Below are 20,130 nucleotides of genomic sequence, written 5' to 3' on the forward strand. Positions count from 1 at the left end.
ATATATATATATATATATATATATATATATATATATATATATATATATATATATATATATATATATATATGAAAAAAGAGTGGTCCTGCCCCCAATCTTTGGGGAAAAACCCTTGAATATACTGATCTGTCAAACTGAACTTTTTGCTCAACAGTGCTTTAATTAAACTGTTATTTTGAAACTTGGACAGAAATCTATTGAAGTTATCGCCAACAGAAAAGAAACATCTTTTTTTTTTTCAATCCCAATAAAATCAAAAACCTTGACAAGAACAGAGAACCACTGGAGTTACAACTTCTTAGTTGTAACAAGCAAACAAGCAAAAATGAAAAGAAAAAGTGCACAAAGCCCATTTCTCTGTATGTACACAAAATATTCCACAGATGAAATATTTAGAGGATAAGAGGAAATTCAGAAGATATTTATAAAAAGTATCCAAGTTGATCAAAAATATATAAAAAAAGAAACAGCAGCAAGTTGTTAAGTATAAAGGGTTCATATTAATATGAGCAGCCATATTATAATGTCCAGTAATTAGGGTCATTGTGCACATAACTGTTACAGTATTACAATAAAGGAACAGTCTCACACATTCATCAGGGCAAAATGTAGAGGAGCCTTCGTCAGGAATATTGAGTTTATCATTTCCAGCCATGATTCAGAAGGTTTTCTAGTTTTTATCACAATATCAAGGAAGGATTTAAGTCTTTACCTCAAGTTTCAACACAATATTTTAATCCAGCTAACAAATATGCAACGTGAATATGCGTGGTTGTTGTTACCAATAGCTTCTGTGTCCTTGGGGAGAGAAATCCCCCTTTTTTATGCATGCAGAGTCTTGCCAAAAACAAATAAGAGTGGTGGATATTTCTTTGGAGCAAGCAAACCTCTTGCTCTCAGTGGCTGTGATCTGTAGTGGTGGGTGTTAGTTGAAATCTTTCAGCTGCAGATGGATAGCCTTGCTGTTCTGCGCCACAAACACAGGCCCTAATGAATCACTGCGCTCATGGGCTGAAACCAGGAAATGACTCAGGTGCACAGATCAGCATAAACTTAGAGCCCGTCCAGCTTCTGTCAGCGAGCATAAGTCAAGTTTAAACATTATTTTACAACACAGTAAACTCTCAACGAACTTATTCTTGCAAAGTTAGTCCTACATATTTTAACATTTTGTCACCTTACCACTATAAACTTGTGTGCATTTTCAAACTTTATGTGATGGTTCAAAACAAAGAAGTGTTTAATTGTGAAATTAAAGGAAAATGAGAGTTTTTACATGTTTTCCAAATTCAAGTCTGAAAATGCCTTTTGCTTCATTTAAAGCTGCAAGTGTTTGAGAAAAGTCCTTTATTTTTCTGCACTGGTATTTTCGCCTTCTATTTAACTCTGTCCATTTTCCCTCATTTGCGAACAACACCCTGAGGGACCCAAAGCTCCTGTTGTTTTGCATTTACTCATACTGATGTCTGATATCAACACTCGTTTAATGATCTGAAACATAGTAAAAACAGAGTTATTTACTTATTGTTGCGCTCCTGAAGAGCTAAGATGTTCACATTTTCTGTTACTGAACGAAACCACTTCTAGTGACGAAAATGGCATTATGTTTTGCTACAGCAAATGGTGGCGTATGGTCCAAATGCAAGCAGGACATAGGCAGAATTGTAGCAAATGCTCAGTTTAACAGGCAAACTCACAGGACACAAGGAAACAACAGGAAAGGTTGGCAATAAGCGAACAGAACATGTCAGGCAGGTGGATCTGGCAAAGCTAATCTGAGCGGTATTTAAGCCAATGCAGTGATTACAATGAAGCATCAAATGATCTACTAAAATGTCAAACTAAACACAATAACTTTAAACACAAATCAAAGACTGGAGACATTTAACAGAACACTGAGGCAACATAAAGAATACCTTCAATACACAAAACTGTTAAAGACGACATTTGCGGTAACCAAAATGTGCAACAGGATACAATATGCTGTCCCGTTTCAAAAATGTGTGTAATCATCCTTAGGGAGCAAAACAAAATCACGCAGACTAAAAGCGGAGGTACTTGGGGAAATGTAAAGCTGTTATGGACTAGTTTCTTCCCTTGCCAGTCTACGCAAAGGAGATACTTCAGAGTGATGGATGACGCAGAGTTAAACATGAGAAGACAAAGAGGCGAGACAAAAGAGGCGACAAGCAAAAGAAAGGAAAGACAAACTGAAAACAAAGACAGAGGTAAAGGTAAAGAGCGTAAGGAGAGAGGGAACAGGGACCAGTAATTTAAATGCTACCAGTGATGCAGCAGCAAGGAGGCAATTACTGACAATCACACTGATGGAAGAGCTGCTGTGCAAAGAAGAAATAGCGTGCCAAATAAACCCCTCACAGTCTGTCTCTGGCTGTCCCGGCCCCCATCCATTACACCTCAAAACCCCCTCTAACCACTTTTTACCTGCCGACCACCTTTACTTTTGTAGCGATAAAAATGTACAAGAGACCAGCCGCTGGCAGTAAAGATGGAGGGTTGTTTACATTTTCACTTCAGCTCCTCAGAGAGTATGTGATTTGATGGCATTATGTCATCTTTACGTGCTAATCAAATATTTTCAGATCAACATAATGTTAAACATTTTTGTGAAATAAAATATAAAGAATACATGATTTGTTTTCCCCTCCCCCCCCCCAACATGTCCTGACCAGCAGTGTAGCAATCAGAATGATTGTTGTGACTGCCAAGGTGAAGGCCAGCAGATTTTGAAGTATATATGAATTTAAACAGCCGCAAACCAACCAAGACATAGTTGTCCACATAAACTGGCTGACCGAGCAATGACAGAAACTGCTAACTGCTCACGGTTTGACCAGGATGTTCTTGCAGAAATGGTTTTCCAAAAATCTGTGAAAATGCGAGAAATCATCTAATTGAGCAGACTGGATAAAATGCAGCACAGTACCACAAAAAGCGCACAAAATAATCTCCTTATGACGACTGCACATACACACAAGCGGCAAACTCATTCATATTTATGTTCACAGAAATACAATTTTTCTCTACAAAGTATTGGAAAATCATTTTTCTGCCACTTCACAGTTATGCACTACTTTGTGTTGATGCATCACATAACATCCCAATTGCATCCATCAGAGTTTGTGGTTGTCAAAGGACTTTCAGGTATAACCTGCTCTACTGTGCATGTTTCCATCTGAAAGACGGAACAACAGAAATCAGCTTATTTAACGTAACGCAGAATTTCTTTACCATCGTTTATGTGCTTACAAAGAAACATTTCACAATTCCTGTGCTCTTATGGAGACTTTGAAGAAAAAGAATGAAAACCTTCCTGTCCCACAACCTGTAGCGCACTGTAACCATCAGACTCCCACATGACCTGAGCTGGAAAGAGCACAACAAAAACTCCTTTTGACATTTTCCCCAGATTCCTACAGGCTTCATTCCTCACCCACCATCTCAGGCAATAAACCGACTTAAAGAACACGGGGAGAGGCAGACAATAAATTCCTTGCAGTTTTTAGCAGAAACGCACGTCCCCACCCAATCCCTCAATAATCCAACGGTTATTGGTTTCTGCGAGATGAATCTCGCTCCAAGAGCACTCCACGCTGTCCAGGGTTCAGCTTCCTGCATGAAAGTGCAGCCTGCCTGAGCAGGTAAGCCCAGATGGAGGTACTTGAGTGAGATGTAGGACTATAAGCAGCAGGCTGCGGTTTGAAGGTGAAACTGCAAGTGGGGCAAGGTGAGAGTTAAAAAGGGAGTTTGTGACCTGAGTGAGTGTTATTTCCTGTCGGGAAGAAAACTCCACACTGCGGCCGAGGTGATCTTGAAATATGGATTTTGAGGATCAGTGTAAAGAATGTGTGGCTCAGTGTGCATAACCACATTTGGTCAGAGCACATTAGCTGTAAGGTCAAGTCCAAATCCAACTATCTTTAATGTATGCAGGGACATGAACGGTGCTGTGAAACATGATGCGCTCTGATTAATCTGATTCTGCTGTTTTTCTCACACTTGCATGTCTAGGATCATTTAGAAAGTGTTTAAATGAGAAGTAAGGCTGAAACAATTAATCATGATGAATTGATTACCATAATAATCGTCAACTAATTCAATTAAGACAGTGGGTTGTTTTATCCAATTAATCATTTAATTGTCAGAATAATCAGTAGAACAATCGATTACTAAACTAATCTTTAGCCGCAGCCCTAGACAGACATGGGTAATGTAAATAAATACAAAAACAGTTCTCAAATTATTATCCACTCATAAATGTTAAAACAACTATTCCAACCAGTCCAGCTCTATGTAAAATAGGGCTTTGCTAACCATATTTTATTTTCATTGGCTCTACAAACTTCTCACCAAGTTGACAAAGTCTTGGTAGCAGATTTTTCCATCAGAGTTGCCGTCAGCGAGAGCCAGCAACACTTCCAGTTTGTGGGGATCAAGTTCAGAGCCGTGGGTCGCCAGCAGGTCCCTGAAGCGCTCTGTGCTGATGAAGCCTGAATTCTCCGGGTCGTACTGCAGAGGAAGACAAGAGGTGAGGCCGAGTGATTAGAGCTGCAAAAGACGATAAGATGAAACACAGACGCCATCAGATGCTAACGCTCCTGCACCATCCTGGTGGGATGGAGGCGCTAACACTGAAATATTTCGCTTCATCAAACTCATTTCAATATTGCATAAAGATAACATGAGTAAATACAGTTGGAAAAACAGTTTTCAAATGATGTTTTCATTCATTAAGAGAAAAGAGTATCCAAACTGAATTGACTGTAGCTAAACTATGATTGTTAACTGACCTACAGATATAATAAATATTTTGACTAGGATTTCTGAAACATCTAAAAAAAAAAAAAAAACTATTCTCTCACCTATAGAGACTCAGAAATGGCACAAAAACAAAAAAGGTATATGCCACTCAAAGCATTGATCATAAAACAATCCAAAATAATAATTCTACCAACATGCAAATATTTTACATGCTGCATCTGTGCCACTGCGTCTTTATGAAACATGCAATATTCAAAGCTTCTCATACACATAATCAAGGGGGTTGCGTGTGCAAGCGAAATGAACGAGAAAAGTATCAGTCCACCAGATGTGCTGCTGACTGTCAGTCCTATCAGTTGTGACAGAGCATCAAGTTCCCGAATTTTCCAGGTCTCATAGTTGTTCCCAGTGGACTCGGGATCAGCTAAGGGTTTGTAAAATCAGCTGATGAGGTGGATTGGGGCGCCGTCACTCAAACTCCTACCTCTCAGGAGGTAGGAGTTTGATGGTTTCAAACAGCCGATCTGTCCACATCTTCACCCGCCTTGCCTGCAGGTGATGCTCAGAGGATCTGCTGTGGCAGCCTCACATCTGTAGGTCTTTCTAGTTCTCTGGACTATAAAGGCCACAAAAACTGCAGATCATTTTACGCTAACTTTAGGTTTTTTTTTTTTTTTAATGACCAAGATCCTGTTTTACTCTTTCACACACCCCATGTGATGTTGTCTCTGCTCCTAGTAAAAATAAATAATGAGCATTCTTGAAGAAAGTTTAGAAAGAAATAGTTTGTTATTCTCCTAAAGAGAAATCAGAATCAGCGGAAACTTGTATCAACAGGTCAAAAGCCAAAGCATTAAAATATTGACCACGAGTCGCTCAAAATGAGTGAGCTAAACTAGTAACACACATGTAAAATAAGAAATTTGAAAATTTTCAGTAGCTTTTCACATAGTCCAAAAAATATGGAGTCATCATTACTTATACATATAGTTCTTCATGTATTTATCTCTTAGTAACTCATCTTACACATAAAGCACAAACTCTTCTCAACACTTAAAACAAAGAACCAACCTTTTCCTCCAGCGGATCAGGTAGTTTCTTCCAAACAGATTTTGTCATGATGAAACTACATCAGCTACAGTGTGAGACAGCCAGTATGTTCAGTGCGTGTTTCATTGTTTGTCCCAGACTGTGCGGCCTTATTTCTCTGTAGGACTAAGGGATTACAGTCCAATCCAAGACCCACACCACACACCTCCCCTCCCTTGTCACTCACCACCCAACAACACATCACGCCCCCTCACCCAATTTCCATCTCTCACTTTCTCCCTCAACTTTCTCTGCACTGCAAACATGTGAGGTCCCTGATTGGAAAAAGGATTTCAGCAAACGATCCTGTTATCTCTCTTCACGACACTCGCAGATGCAGACAACCATCCGCTACCCCACCACCAAAAACCACACACACGCAAACACATCCCTCGCCCCACTTTGCCACACCGCAGGCTTCATAGCTGAATGAACAATCCTTGAAGTCAACAGGCTGGCTGCTGGCTGGGGGGAGCTGAAGTGGGTCGTTGCACAATAGGCCTCTGAAGGCAATTTCATGCAAGCATTACCCAGTCCCTTCTCTAAAGCCAGTGATTATTTCCCTTGCACGCAGGTCCACATTGTGTGGTGCACAGACGCATACTCTCGACCCATGATCACTTAGACTTCTTCATTAGCTTGGAATTAAAACTGACTCCTTACAGATTAAACCGTATTCACAATCGAGCTGAGGGGATCTTAAAGTTTAGATTAAAATACTGTTATATGTTGTGTTACTAATTTTGTAGGAAAGAGATACTCATTAATGTTTAAAGTCTACATATTTGTATGGATGGGTTGCACGCTGGCGCAGGTGGTAGCACTGTTGCTTTGCGTCAAGAAGGTGCTGGGTTCGAATCCCAGTCTGGTGTTTTTCAGCACGGAGTGCGCGGGCTCTGTCTGGGTACGCCTGCTTCCTTCCACTGTTCAAATGTTGGATTAATTCGACAAACGGGACAAAGGACAGAAGGTAAATTGTGTTGACTATGCAACTTGTGTGGCTGTTTTTTGGGTACAAAATGTCATGGCTGCTCAGTCGACACAGATTACCTTCTATCCTCTGTCTCCTTTGTTACTGTGTGGTTAATAATGTTAGGATATGTGAACTTAAATGAACATTTTCAGTTTCAGTTGCCTTAAAATGTCTAAGTCAGCTTAAAAGATGAACACGTCCGACTAGCTAGTTAGCTTCCACCGCTGTGAATTTATTTTCAGCAACCTCAAAGTGATTTCACAGAACCTCAAATAAAAATAAAATCCAAACTAACCATTAAATTGTTGATTTTTCCTATATTACATGTTTACCAGGGTTTAACTACACCTACTGTTTAATCAGAGAAAAAAAGTATTTGTTCCTTCCAAGTGACATTATCAGAGCATTTTTTTCTTAAAACTGTGTTTCTGCTGTGTTAAAAAAAAGAATCTCAATCAAAAATAGAATATTTTAGTGTTATAAAACCCTTGGACTCATATTATATCTAATCATTAATGCAGGAAAAATCAACTTTTTGAGATACTCTTATTGTGCAGTAAATAATGTTAGGATAACAAAAAAATATTACAACATACTGTGCATGCTGTCCCAAGAACGTTTATGCAGTATGTCTTCAAAAAGCTGAAAGGGAGTGATGAAGACCCCTTAAGATTGAAATAAGCATTCACACACGGATCCTGACACAGACGTTAATATCTGAAAACATTAACATGCAGTGATATTAAGGGCTTCCAAACAGGCTGTCAGTGCTGAGGAGAATAACAGCAGGAGGAGGAATAAAGATATACAGTGAGGTTGCATTGCATGCAGAGGGAGCCTGGGGGTGGGCAGACTGGTAACAATGCAGGGCTTTTTCTCTTCAGCCTCATTTTCATAAAGCTGAATATTATGGAAGAAGAGGGAGGGCAGATTCCGAGGGTCAGGGAGATTTTTCGGAGAGTTTACATTTGCATAGAGAGCCTGGAGAAATGCAGCAGCCCCGACGCACACTGGGAAATATGTTAAAAAATAACTTCAAGGAAAACAAAGTCTGGGATTATATCGGGTGGCTGACTATACTGACAGTATGCGCTCTTACACTGCACTGGGTGTAGTTACAGGACGGAGCATATTAACCTGTTACATCCATTAAAACTTAAGAAGAGACAGGCTTGACAGGAGGTGATTAAAAACAACTTGATTAAGTTCACCACAGAGTGTCAGACCAGTCTGACTCCAGGATCTCATTGAGCTGGAGTGATACGGGTCACCATCCAGGTCCAACTCTGCTCCAGTGAGCTGCACTGAGGAGCAGAAGGGAGACGGTCAGAGCAAAATGGGAGTTTAGCCCGTGTGAGAAAAATATGAGTCAAAGGATACAACGACTTGATAGCAGCACGACTGCTATCAAGGCAAGATACAAGTGCAGTAAAAAAGTGTCTGGGTCCTTTTTTTTTATTATTTAACATCATCAAACTAATGTTAATGTCAAACAAAGATAAGCTGAGTAAGTGGAGTTTTCAAATAATTATTTGCTAAGATGAAAAAAAAATATGCACCCAACCCGACATTATGAAAAATCAAAAAGAAAAACAGTTATTAACCACATTTTTTTGAAGAGCTGAGTTCAATTTGATCATGCAACAACCAGACCTCATGACTGCCAGACCTGTAGAATTAGGAAATCACTTAAATAGGACCAGTCAGACAGAATGAAGTAGGCTAAATGATCTCCCAATGCAAACAATGAACAGATGAGAAAAAGTCTTTTGTCATGTATCACTCTGGAAAGACAAAGGAAGTGGAGATATTTTCTGCAATGAAGAAAACGTGGAATAGTGGTGAACCTTCCCAGCACAGGCCGGTCTGCCAAAATTACTCTCAAGAGGTCACTGACAGCTCATCCAGGAGGTCAAGAAAAAAAACAAAAAAAACAAGAACATCATCTCACAATTGAAAACAAAAGTTTTATAATCTTAAAGACAATAAGTTTTTGGAAGGCGTGACTCATACCAACTACATCTAGCATTTAACTAACACCATTTGGTTGAATACTATAGAGACATATAGATATAGATATGGATAGAGACATATGTTTTAAGTATTTGGGCTGCTTTTAGAATCTCCTACCAAGTGTAAGAACAAAAACATGCAAAAATGTGAATTTTGCATCATAGGCCCCCTTTAAACTCCTCTTTTTACTCTCACTCAGTCACCGGCTTTTTACTGTGACACAATAGCACAACCATCGTTTCATTGTGTAAGCAGAGCATCCGGTTCATGAAACGTATTCAGTCAATATTTTCAATGTCATGTCCAAACATCAGCCCGTCCCGTGGCATGCTTTGACCTAAAACCTTATTTTCCCCCACAACTAAAGTAGACCTCAATAATTAAGTTGTTTTTCAGAGTTGGAATTTGTGCCATTATGTACCAGTCAGAGCACAGACTGTAGTTTAACTTCAGATCCACTTCATTTTTGCATTTGCATAAAAACTCTGTTCAAACTCAGCTTATGCTGCAGAGACACTATATTTAGTTCTGTAGCCACTAGACTCCCCAGACTTACACTGACAATATTATGATATAGTATTTAATGGCTTTACTTAGTACTTTGGTTATTGGATTTGCAAAATGTGGTCCATTGGCTCTTTGGGGAAGTGTCTAACTTACAAAAAGTAAACCAACAATTGGTATTTGGAGCTGAGTTTATTCAGGGAGTCTGATAATGATCATTTCGGTTGACGTGGTAAAAATACATGGTCGCAATATTGCTACTGAAAATTGCAGATCGCTGTAAGCTTCAGTAACTAGGTCACTACAAATCTACATGGGGTGATGGCTTAGAGTCCTTCCAACTTTCTAAATATACTATGAATTCCTGACACTTGAGATATTGTATCTTTACAAATATTATGTCAAAGTATTGCTTTGCAATTACAAAATCGCAATTGCAAAGTCCATTGAAATTATAATTTCAATAGACAATCTTATGCTTGAGATTGTATTAGTACAATCTTAGAAATTAAACAAAGTCACATTCCAACTTGCTTTCCAAAAGCATTTTGAAAATAATAAACTTTTTGATTAAATAATTTAACTTTAAACAAAAAATGTCTAGTCATAAGCATGGGCTTTGTAAGAAAAAAACAAAACAACATTTTTATTTTATTTGATGTGTTCTGAAAGTCACCCGGAGAGTCACTCTCTCCTGTTATTAATAAAGATGAAATGGTGTGAAACAAACCGACATGGCAGGAAACTGAAGTTTTATCCCGATCGGGTCATCTAATTTCACAGTCAGAAATGATGCAGTCCCTCGGGGTCCATGCAGTAACAGGCATGAAGCAGTCATTCAGCTGCACATGTGACCTACGTCATGCAGAAACAGTCGTACACAAGAGCTTTTAGCCTGCTGCTGCCATGTCTCTGCTATCTGAAAACTGAAAAGGTACAAAAAGGTGCACAGCACTGCATAAATAAACTAGGATGTTGCCTGTGGAGTCAATAATTTCTTAAATCCTTTTTTTTAATAATTACTACCTGCAGGCTGGAGCTATACAGGAGCTGTGGCTAATCAGCACAAGGAAACACACTGTACACACTTTGCAGTAGATGCTGCCACAAATACACACTTAATACCAAATGACATGGTCTAAATGTGATTCTGGAAAGAAGTAATCGTATTAAATATTTATTCACCAACGTGAAAATTATACATATTGAATTTTCATGTAACAATGAACTGCAGAAGTGCGTCCCTTTAATTAGTAACGTCGTCATGTTACAACCCCAAACCTCAAAGTGTCTCATGGTGACGTCATTTGACTTCTGCAGGCTTTGTGCACCTGGAGACTGAAATGTGTTGCCTATTCTTCTTTGCAAAGTTGCTTAAGTGAGAGCATTAGTGCATAGCAATTTTCAAACCAATCCCTGTAAACATTTGCTGAAAAGTCATCCCAAATAATGAGGTTTCACAATATTGACGTTTCCTGCTAAAAAAAAAAAAAAAAAGCATAAACCTGTGTGATTTTAAGTCACACAGGTGGGTTGGGTCCTAAGCAACAGATGATTCCATCATGGAGTCAACAAGCACAGAAACCATAATGAGATGTTTTTGATCGAATCACAAAAGCTTAGTTCAAAAAGTTGCGTGTTGTTTGCCCTGCTAATTATTTCCCTTTTTCTCCATAGTTATAAAGTGGCTCTAAACTTAACAGCAAGCTGCTGGGGAAAATAGTTTTTTCTTACATGCATATGAAAAGAAACCATCTAATTAGCACATCAAACTGAAAATCCAGCCTTTCATAGAGGAACAAAACTTGTCCAGCAGGCTCTTTGTACTGGCTTGTTTGGTGCTGTGAAGGGAAACACCGGCAGGCAATTAGGAGCAAGCAGGACGACCAATTAATCAGTCAATATCGGCTCCTGTAGAGTTGTGAGGTCCAGGCATGCACTCTGCACAGGAGGAGGCAGGGAGTCACATGTACTTACACACACTGCTCCTCTGTGCTATTAATCTGTGGTCAGGCAAACTCCTTCAGGCAAAATGTCCTCACTTGTTGTGGTGAAAGAGGCAGCTGCAGCATTTGTGCGAGCAGATTTGAGGTCATTAACGGAAACGTTTCATGAGTTCTTTTAGAGCCTTTGCACTCGCTCCAGTTGTTCAACATCTTTGATTCTCTGTTTATTCTCCCATTGTTTTTGTTGTACTGTGAAATAGTACTATACAAAAAAAAACAAACAAAAAAAACCTGAGTGGGAGGTCAAATTTAATATCTCGAATAGAAAAATCAAGTTGAAATGCCACAAGAATTTGCTCAGCAAACACCGAGCAAAGAGAAACTGATCAGGCAGTTTCTGATAAGGAGTTTATAGGATTTGGTCATAGAAGTCACCGTCACAGATCCACACAGATATAGTTTTCATGTTTAAAATGTAGCTTTCAAAACGATGCAAGTTTTCTGTCATGCTTTTAGCAACAGTATTAAAATAGCTACATTCATGTGTCAAGTAAAAACAAATTAAATCATGATACAGATTATTTTAAACATGTTTCCATCCCTCCACTGTTCTCTACTTATCCATAACAGGGAAATGGGCTCTCCACTGAGGTCTGGGTCTGCCCCTGTGTCTCCTTCCAGCAACACAGATCTGAAAAACGCCAAAGGGATGTTTCCCTGGTTATCATATGTTAAACCCACTGTTTCTGCGTGAAAATCCTTTAAGCAGTCACTCGGAGTTGCCTAAGCGCTCGCTTCTAGAAGCTCCTCCTCGGACTTGCAGTCCCCAGCCAAGCTTCTGCCTCACAGAGCAGCCCGCCCCGTTACCTTCTACACTCAGCTCCTTCAGACTAGCAGCAGCAGCAATTAGCAAACACCTGGTGGAACTGAGAGTTTGCTGAGCTTATCATGCAAACTACTTACCAATGCTTCTAAGAACAGTTGCACATGGCATAATGGAGAAACGTTGTTGTGATGATGTACTGAAGGCAGAGTAACAGAAAGAGAAGCCACTTCTTAAAGAGACAGGCCAATTTCAAGGCGTTTTTTTTTTTTTTTAAATCACGTCATATTTGACATATACAGCATTTTCATGACAACTGAAGATAACATAGTTGCTTGATTGTGCTATAAAATGGAATATGTTCCTGGGAGATACTTAATACGGCCCCTTTAAAGATCTGAACCACCTGTGCTTTGTTTTAAAATACTACTGCTATATTGATTTAAAGTAGTCATAATTAACTTATTTCAGTCAAGTCGCATGTCACCAAAAAAGCCTACAGATCCCTACCAGATCCACTCACACGTGCAAGGACTCGTTTCATTTGACCAGATCATTGCTTCTCCAAAATGTTTTTATGCTTATGGGTATGGCTGCCAGGTTGTTTTTAGGTCTAAACAGATTAAACAAACATCCTGATGGAACTGCAGCCCCACTGTGCCTTCCCAGACATGCAAAAGCAGCTCAGAAACAACTGGACTGGGCACCAACTCAAAGGATCCGAATCCAGAGAAGCGGAGACGAGCAAGAACCATTGAAACACAGCAAGACAGAGTCAACGGCCGTGCCAGAATGGGGGGAAACGGTGACAAAGTCAGACTTTCAGCAGCAAAACAAAGACCTGCACAGTGTTCAGTGTTATGGATTGCTTGTGTGAACTGACATCTACTAGAAAATTAATACCGTCTACATCGCTCTGCTTCCCAAGTACAGCACCGGCATGGTGCAATTAGCAGCTCTAATAAAAAGCCTGCCTTGTTAAAGCTCATTAGTCTCCCTGCTAATTACACTGAAGCACCAGGGAGGACCGGCAAAACCGGTCCTCCCTGGACCAGAGAATGAGGGGCACCTCATTCTCTGGTCATCATTCAAACATGTCATAATGGAACAACACTCACACAGACTCACAGCTTCTCATGTTAATGAGGCAGGTAACCATGACAGTCTCCTTTTCTTCCCTCACACACATCCACGTTCTTTTGTCACATCATCTGACACAGCTGAAGGAGTACATTATCAGCATTATCAGCGCTACCGGTCACTATAGGCCAGGCGACGCGCTGTGGTTAAGAGATTCATCGTCTGCTCCTCTGCCGGAGCCCAGACTTGGCTTCATTTATGGGACTAGTTCAGGTTGAGTGGAGCTGGCAGCTTGTCAGCAGGCAGAGGCCCTGAATTGGAGGGGCGGGGAGCCAGAAATGGTGAGTCAAACACACAGACCGGCAGCTGACATCACTCCAAAGATCAAAGTCAAGAGGAAGAGTCACTGACAGGCATGGAGATGTGATGTGTTAAACTGTGATCATGAAATTAAAATGAGGCTGAAAACGTTCTCACTAAAGGGGGGAAAATTACGCTCTCGTTCTGTTTCAGCAGGTACTGTCAGTAACCAGTTTTGATAAGCTTCATGTGTTACACTGCTGCATAAAATGAGTTGTGCACAGTTATTACGCAAAAAAAAAAAAAAAAGAAAGCAGGAAAACAGGGGATCAGGAAGCTGGAGAGTGATTTAGACTTCTGGTCACTTCAATAGGAGAAATGTTCCCCGATTTAAAAACTTTGGGTCAACTTTGTAATTTCATCGCCCAGTGTAGCAGTTATGAACTCTTAGAAATACTAGGAAATTTTATATAGGGATTCTCTACCAGTAAGCTGAAAACGGGGCATTATTATATGAGATAATCCAAATAAACACACAAATGGACACAGACAGACAGGAAAAAATCAAGCTTTTTTCATGGCCATTTTTGGCCATTAGCCTACATTTTACAGATAATTTGCTAAGAAAGCTAAAGAAAAGAGAGCATGAGAGAGCACACATGAGTGTGGACAATCCAGAGAAATTATGAAATTGTAAAATATTCCGATATATGCTCCAACTCCAACCTTGTGAAATGTTACTGGAAACGACTAAGTGCTGTTCTATTGGCAAAAGAGGCTCAACAATTTGCTAGCGTGGATTTTTTTCTCCTCCATTGAATGGATGAACTTAAATTCAAAGCTGGAGGTCTTTAAGCGTGAGATTATGCTGCTGTAATAAAATGTTAATTCATTTTAAGCTTGTTTACCAGAAGTGCCATTAAATTTTCTTGGCTAAATATCTAATTATAATAAAAAAGAATAAATAGTCTAATTAAACTTTATGTTACATTGGATGGCAGCCTGTATTCTCCACACCAACAGAACAACAAAACAGCTACGGAGGATTTGTGGGACACAGAACCGAAGCGCCTTACCTCAGTTTTGCTCTCCGAGAGACCATTAATCCCCTTCTCAGTTTTATTTTAATAAAAGCTTTAAAAAAACAGCATTGAATGCAATTTTCTAGAAACATAATTCTTTAAGGGACAAACGCAGGTAGGCAAACCTAATTCGTCTGCGGTTCTCCCTGAGAGATCAGACATCACTCGACAGCTGAGTGACACAGCGACAGCAGACTGCAGAAGGGAAGGATGTGGTGAGCCACGATGCGGTTTCAGACCATTAATTACTCAGACATCACCTCTGCTGTCGTTGAGCATTCTGCAGGAAAAGGTCACCTGTCTGGCTCACATAAAAACCAGCTCGCCATGCATGTCACGGCCTCCGCCGGCCCAGCCGGAGCTCTGTCTGCGTCGCCACACTTCAGAGACATGACTAATGCCTCAACAGGATTCCTAACAGCCACTAAAATGCCACAGCAATGTCTGTTAATGTGGCTATAAAGACCACTTAAGCTCAAAAGGCCGAGGCAAAGGCCACAGAGTGGTAGATGGAGGTAAAAGGGAGAAAAGATAAAGGAACAGGAGTGAAAAGAAAAGGCGGATTTTTAAAGGGGGAAAAAAAGTATGTTCATTAGTGCTTCTGTGGATAACTTGGACCTTAAAGATTTATTTTTTTTTTTAAATAATACAACTGAATCACATGCAGCCCCTTGCTGGTAACATTTAGTTATGTTCTATGTGGGAGTGAATAACGGCTGCAAAATTACAAATCTTACAAGGAAAATTTCAGAACAAGGAGGTTTACGAGGTTACCCACATATATAGGTCTATGTACTCATCTCATTTGCTTGAAGCTTAAAATAAACGCAAGGCTAATGTTCTAACCATGGAAGCAAAAAAGAAATGTTTCTGTACTCGGGTACTGACGTCACTTTGTGTGTATCTGCTGTAAGGAAGGAGGTCGGGTGTAAACATGACAGACACGACCAGAATTATGAAGCTACAAGTTTATCATATGGAAAAGCTTACTTTGCTGTCTGCAAGCATCACTTTAAAAGATTTATTAAAAGGCTGAAATGTAAAATAACTATAAGTTTATATATATATATATATATATATATATATATATATATATATATATATATACTGCTCAAAAAAATAAAGGGAACATTTCACTTTAATTTTGTGTGTGGCTCCAAATCCAGGCCTCCATTAGTTAATAAATTTGATTTATTGTGTGATTTTGTTGTCAGCACATTCAACTTTGTACAGAACAAAGTATTCAGTGAGAATATTTCATTCATTCAGATTAAGGATGTGTTATTTGAGTGTTCCCTTTATTTTTTTGAGCAGTGTATATAAATGTTACACAATAAATAGTGTGAATAAAAAAGCAGCCTAATCACTTCAAACCTTGACCACTGTACAAAAGTGCAATTGAAATAACCTCGCAAATGTTTTCCCTAACTTATGTGTAAGACTATTTTGTTAGCTGAGTAACAGAATCAAGATTTCTGAAAAAACAACTGAATCGTTACTGTAAATGAAACAAATAGAAACATTATGAATGGACGGTATTAAGATAGAATAGCAAAAGCCAGGGTGCAAGTGATGGGTGTCATGATACACAGGTGTGTCTTCTTCTACTTTTTTGTTTCTGTTGTGCTATTCTCTAATCATGTCTGGGTTTTGGTTTTCATATTCAGCTCATTTCTCTGTATTCATTATTCTTAGAAAAGTGTTTCCATATCAGCTCAGTGGTTTGTGTTTAGCTCTTCAGCATATCCTTGTCTTCTGCTCTTTGTGAATTTTGGTTGATTTATTGCCCATCAAAAGATGACTAAACCCTCATGACTTGTGCCAAACTGTTTACTTTATATTCACGGGATTATCAGTGCCTGCAGAGTCTCATCTTGATATTTCTGCTGTGAGACTGCTCTCAGTGATAAAACCCCTGTTTTTACAGTGAATTAGATACTGCCTCACATTATCACAATAATATAATAACATTCATAGCTGCTAATAACTGTTGATCTGCTGTAGCGCATCTGCTAAATGTTTGTAAATTTCATTTCCTTTCATTGATTTTCTCACCAGGTTGGGAACAAGTTAAAGAGCCACTTGCAGATGCATCCTGTTTAGAACAATTTTAGTCATTTTAGTCCAGAGCCGATCAAAATCACTTCAGGATAGTTTGATCAAATATTGGGATAATATTTAATATTGGAATTATATACAACCCATAGTCGCTTGGTTTTGTTGTCTGATGACAACATTTGTCCTCTGTATGAAGTAATATCATAAAAAAAACTCTTAGCTAAGGGGTAAGAAAATGTCAGGCTGTCAACTGGCTGGTAGAATTATTAAACTTCATAGCACTGATAATAATTGAGTACAAATAAAGTTAATTAAGCCACAGTGCTACAAAGCATAGATCAGAAAGATCACAAAGTTGAGATCAGGAAAGCTGTTGTGACCCATTTCTATCAAACGGCACCTCTTCCAACATTTTCTCACACACTTTGCTTTCTTCCCCTTGTTGCCCATGTTTGAATACGAGCAGAGTGTTTTTCCCTCTGGGAAAGTCTAATGAAAGACGGCTGTGCGAGTGCTTGACAGTCAGCGCTATGGAACTTGTTATTTCCTTGTTTTTGCATGAAAAGATGACTACTGTGGAACGGAGAGAAGACCCACTCCAGGTTGCTTTCAGTAGTTAAGAGACACAGGAAGTTGGAACTGAAAAGACGAGGACTGAGAAGTGCTGGTTAGTGGATAAGAGACTAAAAGTGGAAAAGGCTTCATTCAGGGTCACATGTGGTTCGGTGAGAACCATTTCCTTCATTTAATTGGATTCTCTTGATTTACTTTCAGGACTCAAAAATACCTGATAGGTACTTTAGTATTCTTGTTTTCACCAGGTTTCAGAGTATTTTGGAAGGGATATTGGGGTACTTATGTAAATAAAACTGTTTTTGCTATGTAGTTTAGCATGCATTCTTGTATTAAATTGTATTCTTACAGTTAATATGCTCTGCAACCTTTGCTTTTCTGGGTCTGAGCAAATCCGACCCAACTCTACTTTCTGCTGAAAGTGTGAAATGTGCAACCTGTGCAAGGATCCCACCGTCTGCAGTAATTAATACTCACATCTTTTTTTCTCCCCCCGTTTGTCTTACGAAGGGTTGATACACACAGCTATTCAGCCTCATAGGCACATAATCTTAATAAGGAAACTTATCTCCATGCAACTAAAAGGCACCTAGGAGCAACCTAATTCAAATTAAATGTTTCTAGGCAACGCAGTATCAACACACTTGATCAAGCGCTGGCTCGTTCTGCCTCAGCTCAATCAGGATCTCTAGTAATTCCCACCATATCACAGCAGCTAGGTCCACAGACAGCTGAGATCTGCTACCCAGCACCACCTGCGAATGCACACCCACTCTACGTTCCTGACACTTTCATTAAACCCAGTCACACACTCTATGCACCGTTTTTGCACACAATCCAATTTCCTCTCCACAAGTTCAGGTTTACTGCCCTGTTCCTTCTTTGGCTTAATGGTTTACCAGACAGAAAAGAACAGAGGTTTCTCAATGGAGCATCTAGATAAAACATGCTTTGTCTAGGCCCTAGGTGTTGTTGCTTTCAAGTCCTGTATTGTTAGTTGCAAGTTAACCCCCCCGACCACCCACCAGCGGTTAAAATTACATTTTTTCAAAAGAAGTCACATATCACAGATTAAAATGGTAAACACCCTGCACTGCATCAAGTCCAGAGGACTCCAAAGTGCTTTACAATATATTCAGCCATTCACCCTTTCATGCACACGTTGGTGGTAAGCTACTTTGTACCCACAACTGTCCTGGAGCAGACAGACAGAACTGAGGCCAGAGGGTCCTCTGACCACCAGCAGGCGAAGCGGGTGCAGCGGGTGAAGCATCTCACCCAACAACAAGAGCTTTGGGGTTAATGTAGAGGTGGTTCCTATTCTGCTTAGGTATTTTTCCTATGGACTCTGCTTACCTTGGGTGATTGTGTTCATTTATTTCCCCTCATCAGTATGCTATAGCTCCCTTAAACTCCTGGTTCCCTATTCAGCACGTCACATTCCTGGATCTTATCACATTCTCAAAAACCCCGGGCACAACAAAGTCTTCCATTCTTTTTCTGATTTCTAACTCTCAAAGACAAAGGAGGGAAAAGGGCTCAATTTCTTCTTGGAGACCAACTGGCCTGCTCATTCTCACCACCTCCAATATTATTTAAGCTCCAATATGCGACCACTTAAAACAATTTAATAGTTCTGGAGGCTTTCTTGCGTGTTTGTAACCGGCTGAAGTGAACCAGTCCAAAAAGTAGTTTAATTAGCCAATATCTTCAATACCACAGGGAAACAGAAGAACTACTTCCTTTCTTACTTCAAAATAAGAGTCTCAAACATAGTGACAGATTCTCAGTAAAATGCCAGATGAACTCAGCAATTAACAAATGTTTGGCATTTACGACAGAAACTTCACTTTGACATATGAATATAAATGGATATGTGATGGGTGTATAGTATCACACATCCAAAATCTTAAGGAATTAAGAATATGACAATCAAAAGAATAGCAGCATGTAGCCCCAAAATGATATATTGCTCATATCCTGGGACCAGGCATCCTCAGAGAACCCCCAGATGTTTTCGTATGATAGGTATGGAGTTCACATCCTCTACTTGAGCACCACATTCTGGTTGGAAAACTTTTGAAAATAGAACATTGAAAAAGTGAATGCTAAAGAACCCAAAAGTTATGTTTGGCGACTCTTAAAGTTGACCTGGATTGATCGTGTCTGACAGAGAAAAAGTGGAAGAGGACAGATTGGCTGATAGACTGAGAGTGGGTCAGGATGCAGACTAAATGGGAGACAGGGAGCTGCGGTGTCCCCAGGGTGTCTCCAGGAGCAGAAGGGATTGCAGTAGACAGCTGAAAGGCCCTCAGCAGGCTCTCCAGCATGTGTTCAAATAAACACTTTACCCCCTGTCGCTGCCCGTGAATGCGTCCATGGCAGAGAAACCGTGCACGCAGAAACACAATCAGACACACGAATGGCTGCAACCAGGTCTCGGCTCCGAGACGCACTGAAGAAAACAAGTCCGAGTCCAAATGAAAAACAGGCTAAACCTTTTTTAGCTTTTGTCAAAATACTCCACAAACTTCAATGTATTTTACTGGAACATGAAGGACCAACACAATGTAATGTATATCTTCTAAGTGGAAGATCAAATGCTCTTTTGATACCAACTTGCAGTTCCTCCCTCCTCTTTTCCTTTCATGGTAGTCGCTTTGTTATGATAATGGTTATACAGGCAGGAGCAGGTTTGATTTTGCTCCACAAACATTATTGTACATTTGTGGATTTAAAGACAGAAGTTAAATTAACTTGGTTTAGCAAAATTATTCTTTCCATTGTTGCTGACAGTGCAATTATGAATGTTAGATATTTATCCAGGCGTTCTGAAGGGGAACTTGTGTTCAGCTCATACTTATTCTTGGACTGAACTGAAACTAAACATTTTTTGGACTTTTGCTC

At 39.6% G+C, this 20,130-nt stretch overlaps 1 protein-coding gene across 3 annotated transcripts in view; it reads right to left on the reverse strand.

Moving 5' to 3' along the window:
* rhbdl3 (rhomboid, veinlet-like 3 (Drosophila)) overlaps positions 1 to 20,130 on the reverse strand; it is a 50,837-nt gene that overhangs the window by 13,257 nt on the left and 17,450 nt on the right. For 2 of the 3 annotated variants that reach the window (XM_015053424.1, XM_015053426.1), the window contains one exon: positions 4,372 to 4,530. In XM_015053424.1, coding sequence (XP_014908910.1) covers positions 4,372 to 4,530 — 159 coding nt within the window. Of the gene's footprint in view, positions 1 to 4,371; positions 4,531 to 5,853; positions 6,078 to 20,130 lie in introns of those variants that run through there. The other variant, XM_015053427.1, reaches the window with a different exon arrangement.

Source organism: Poecilia latipinna, unplaced genomic scaffold (assembly GCF_001443285.1).
Source record: "Poecilia latipinna isolate Pla-1442-1.1 unplaced genomic scaffold, P_latipinna-1.0 Scaffold1178, whole genome shotgun sequence".
NCBI classification, from domain to species: domain Eukaryota; kingdom Metazoa; phylum Chordata; class Actinopteri; order Cyprinodontiformes; family Poeciliidae; genus Poecilia; species Poecilia latipinna.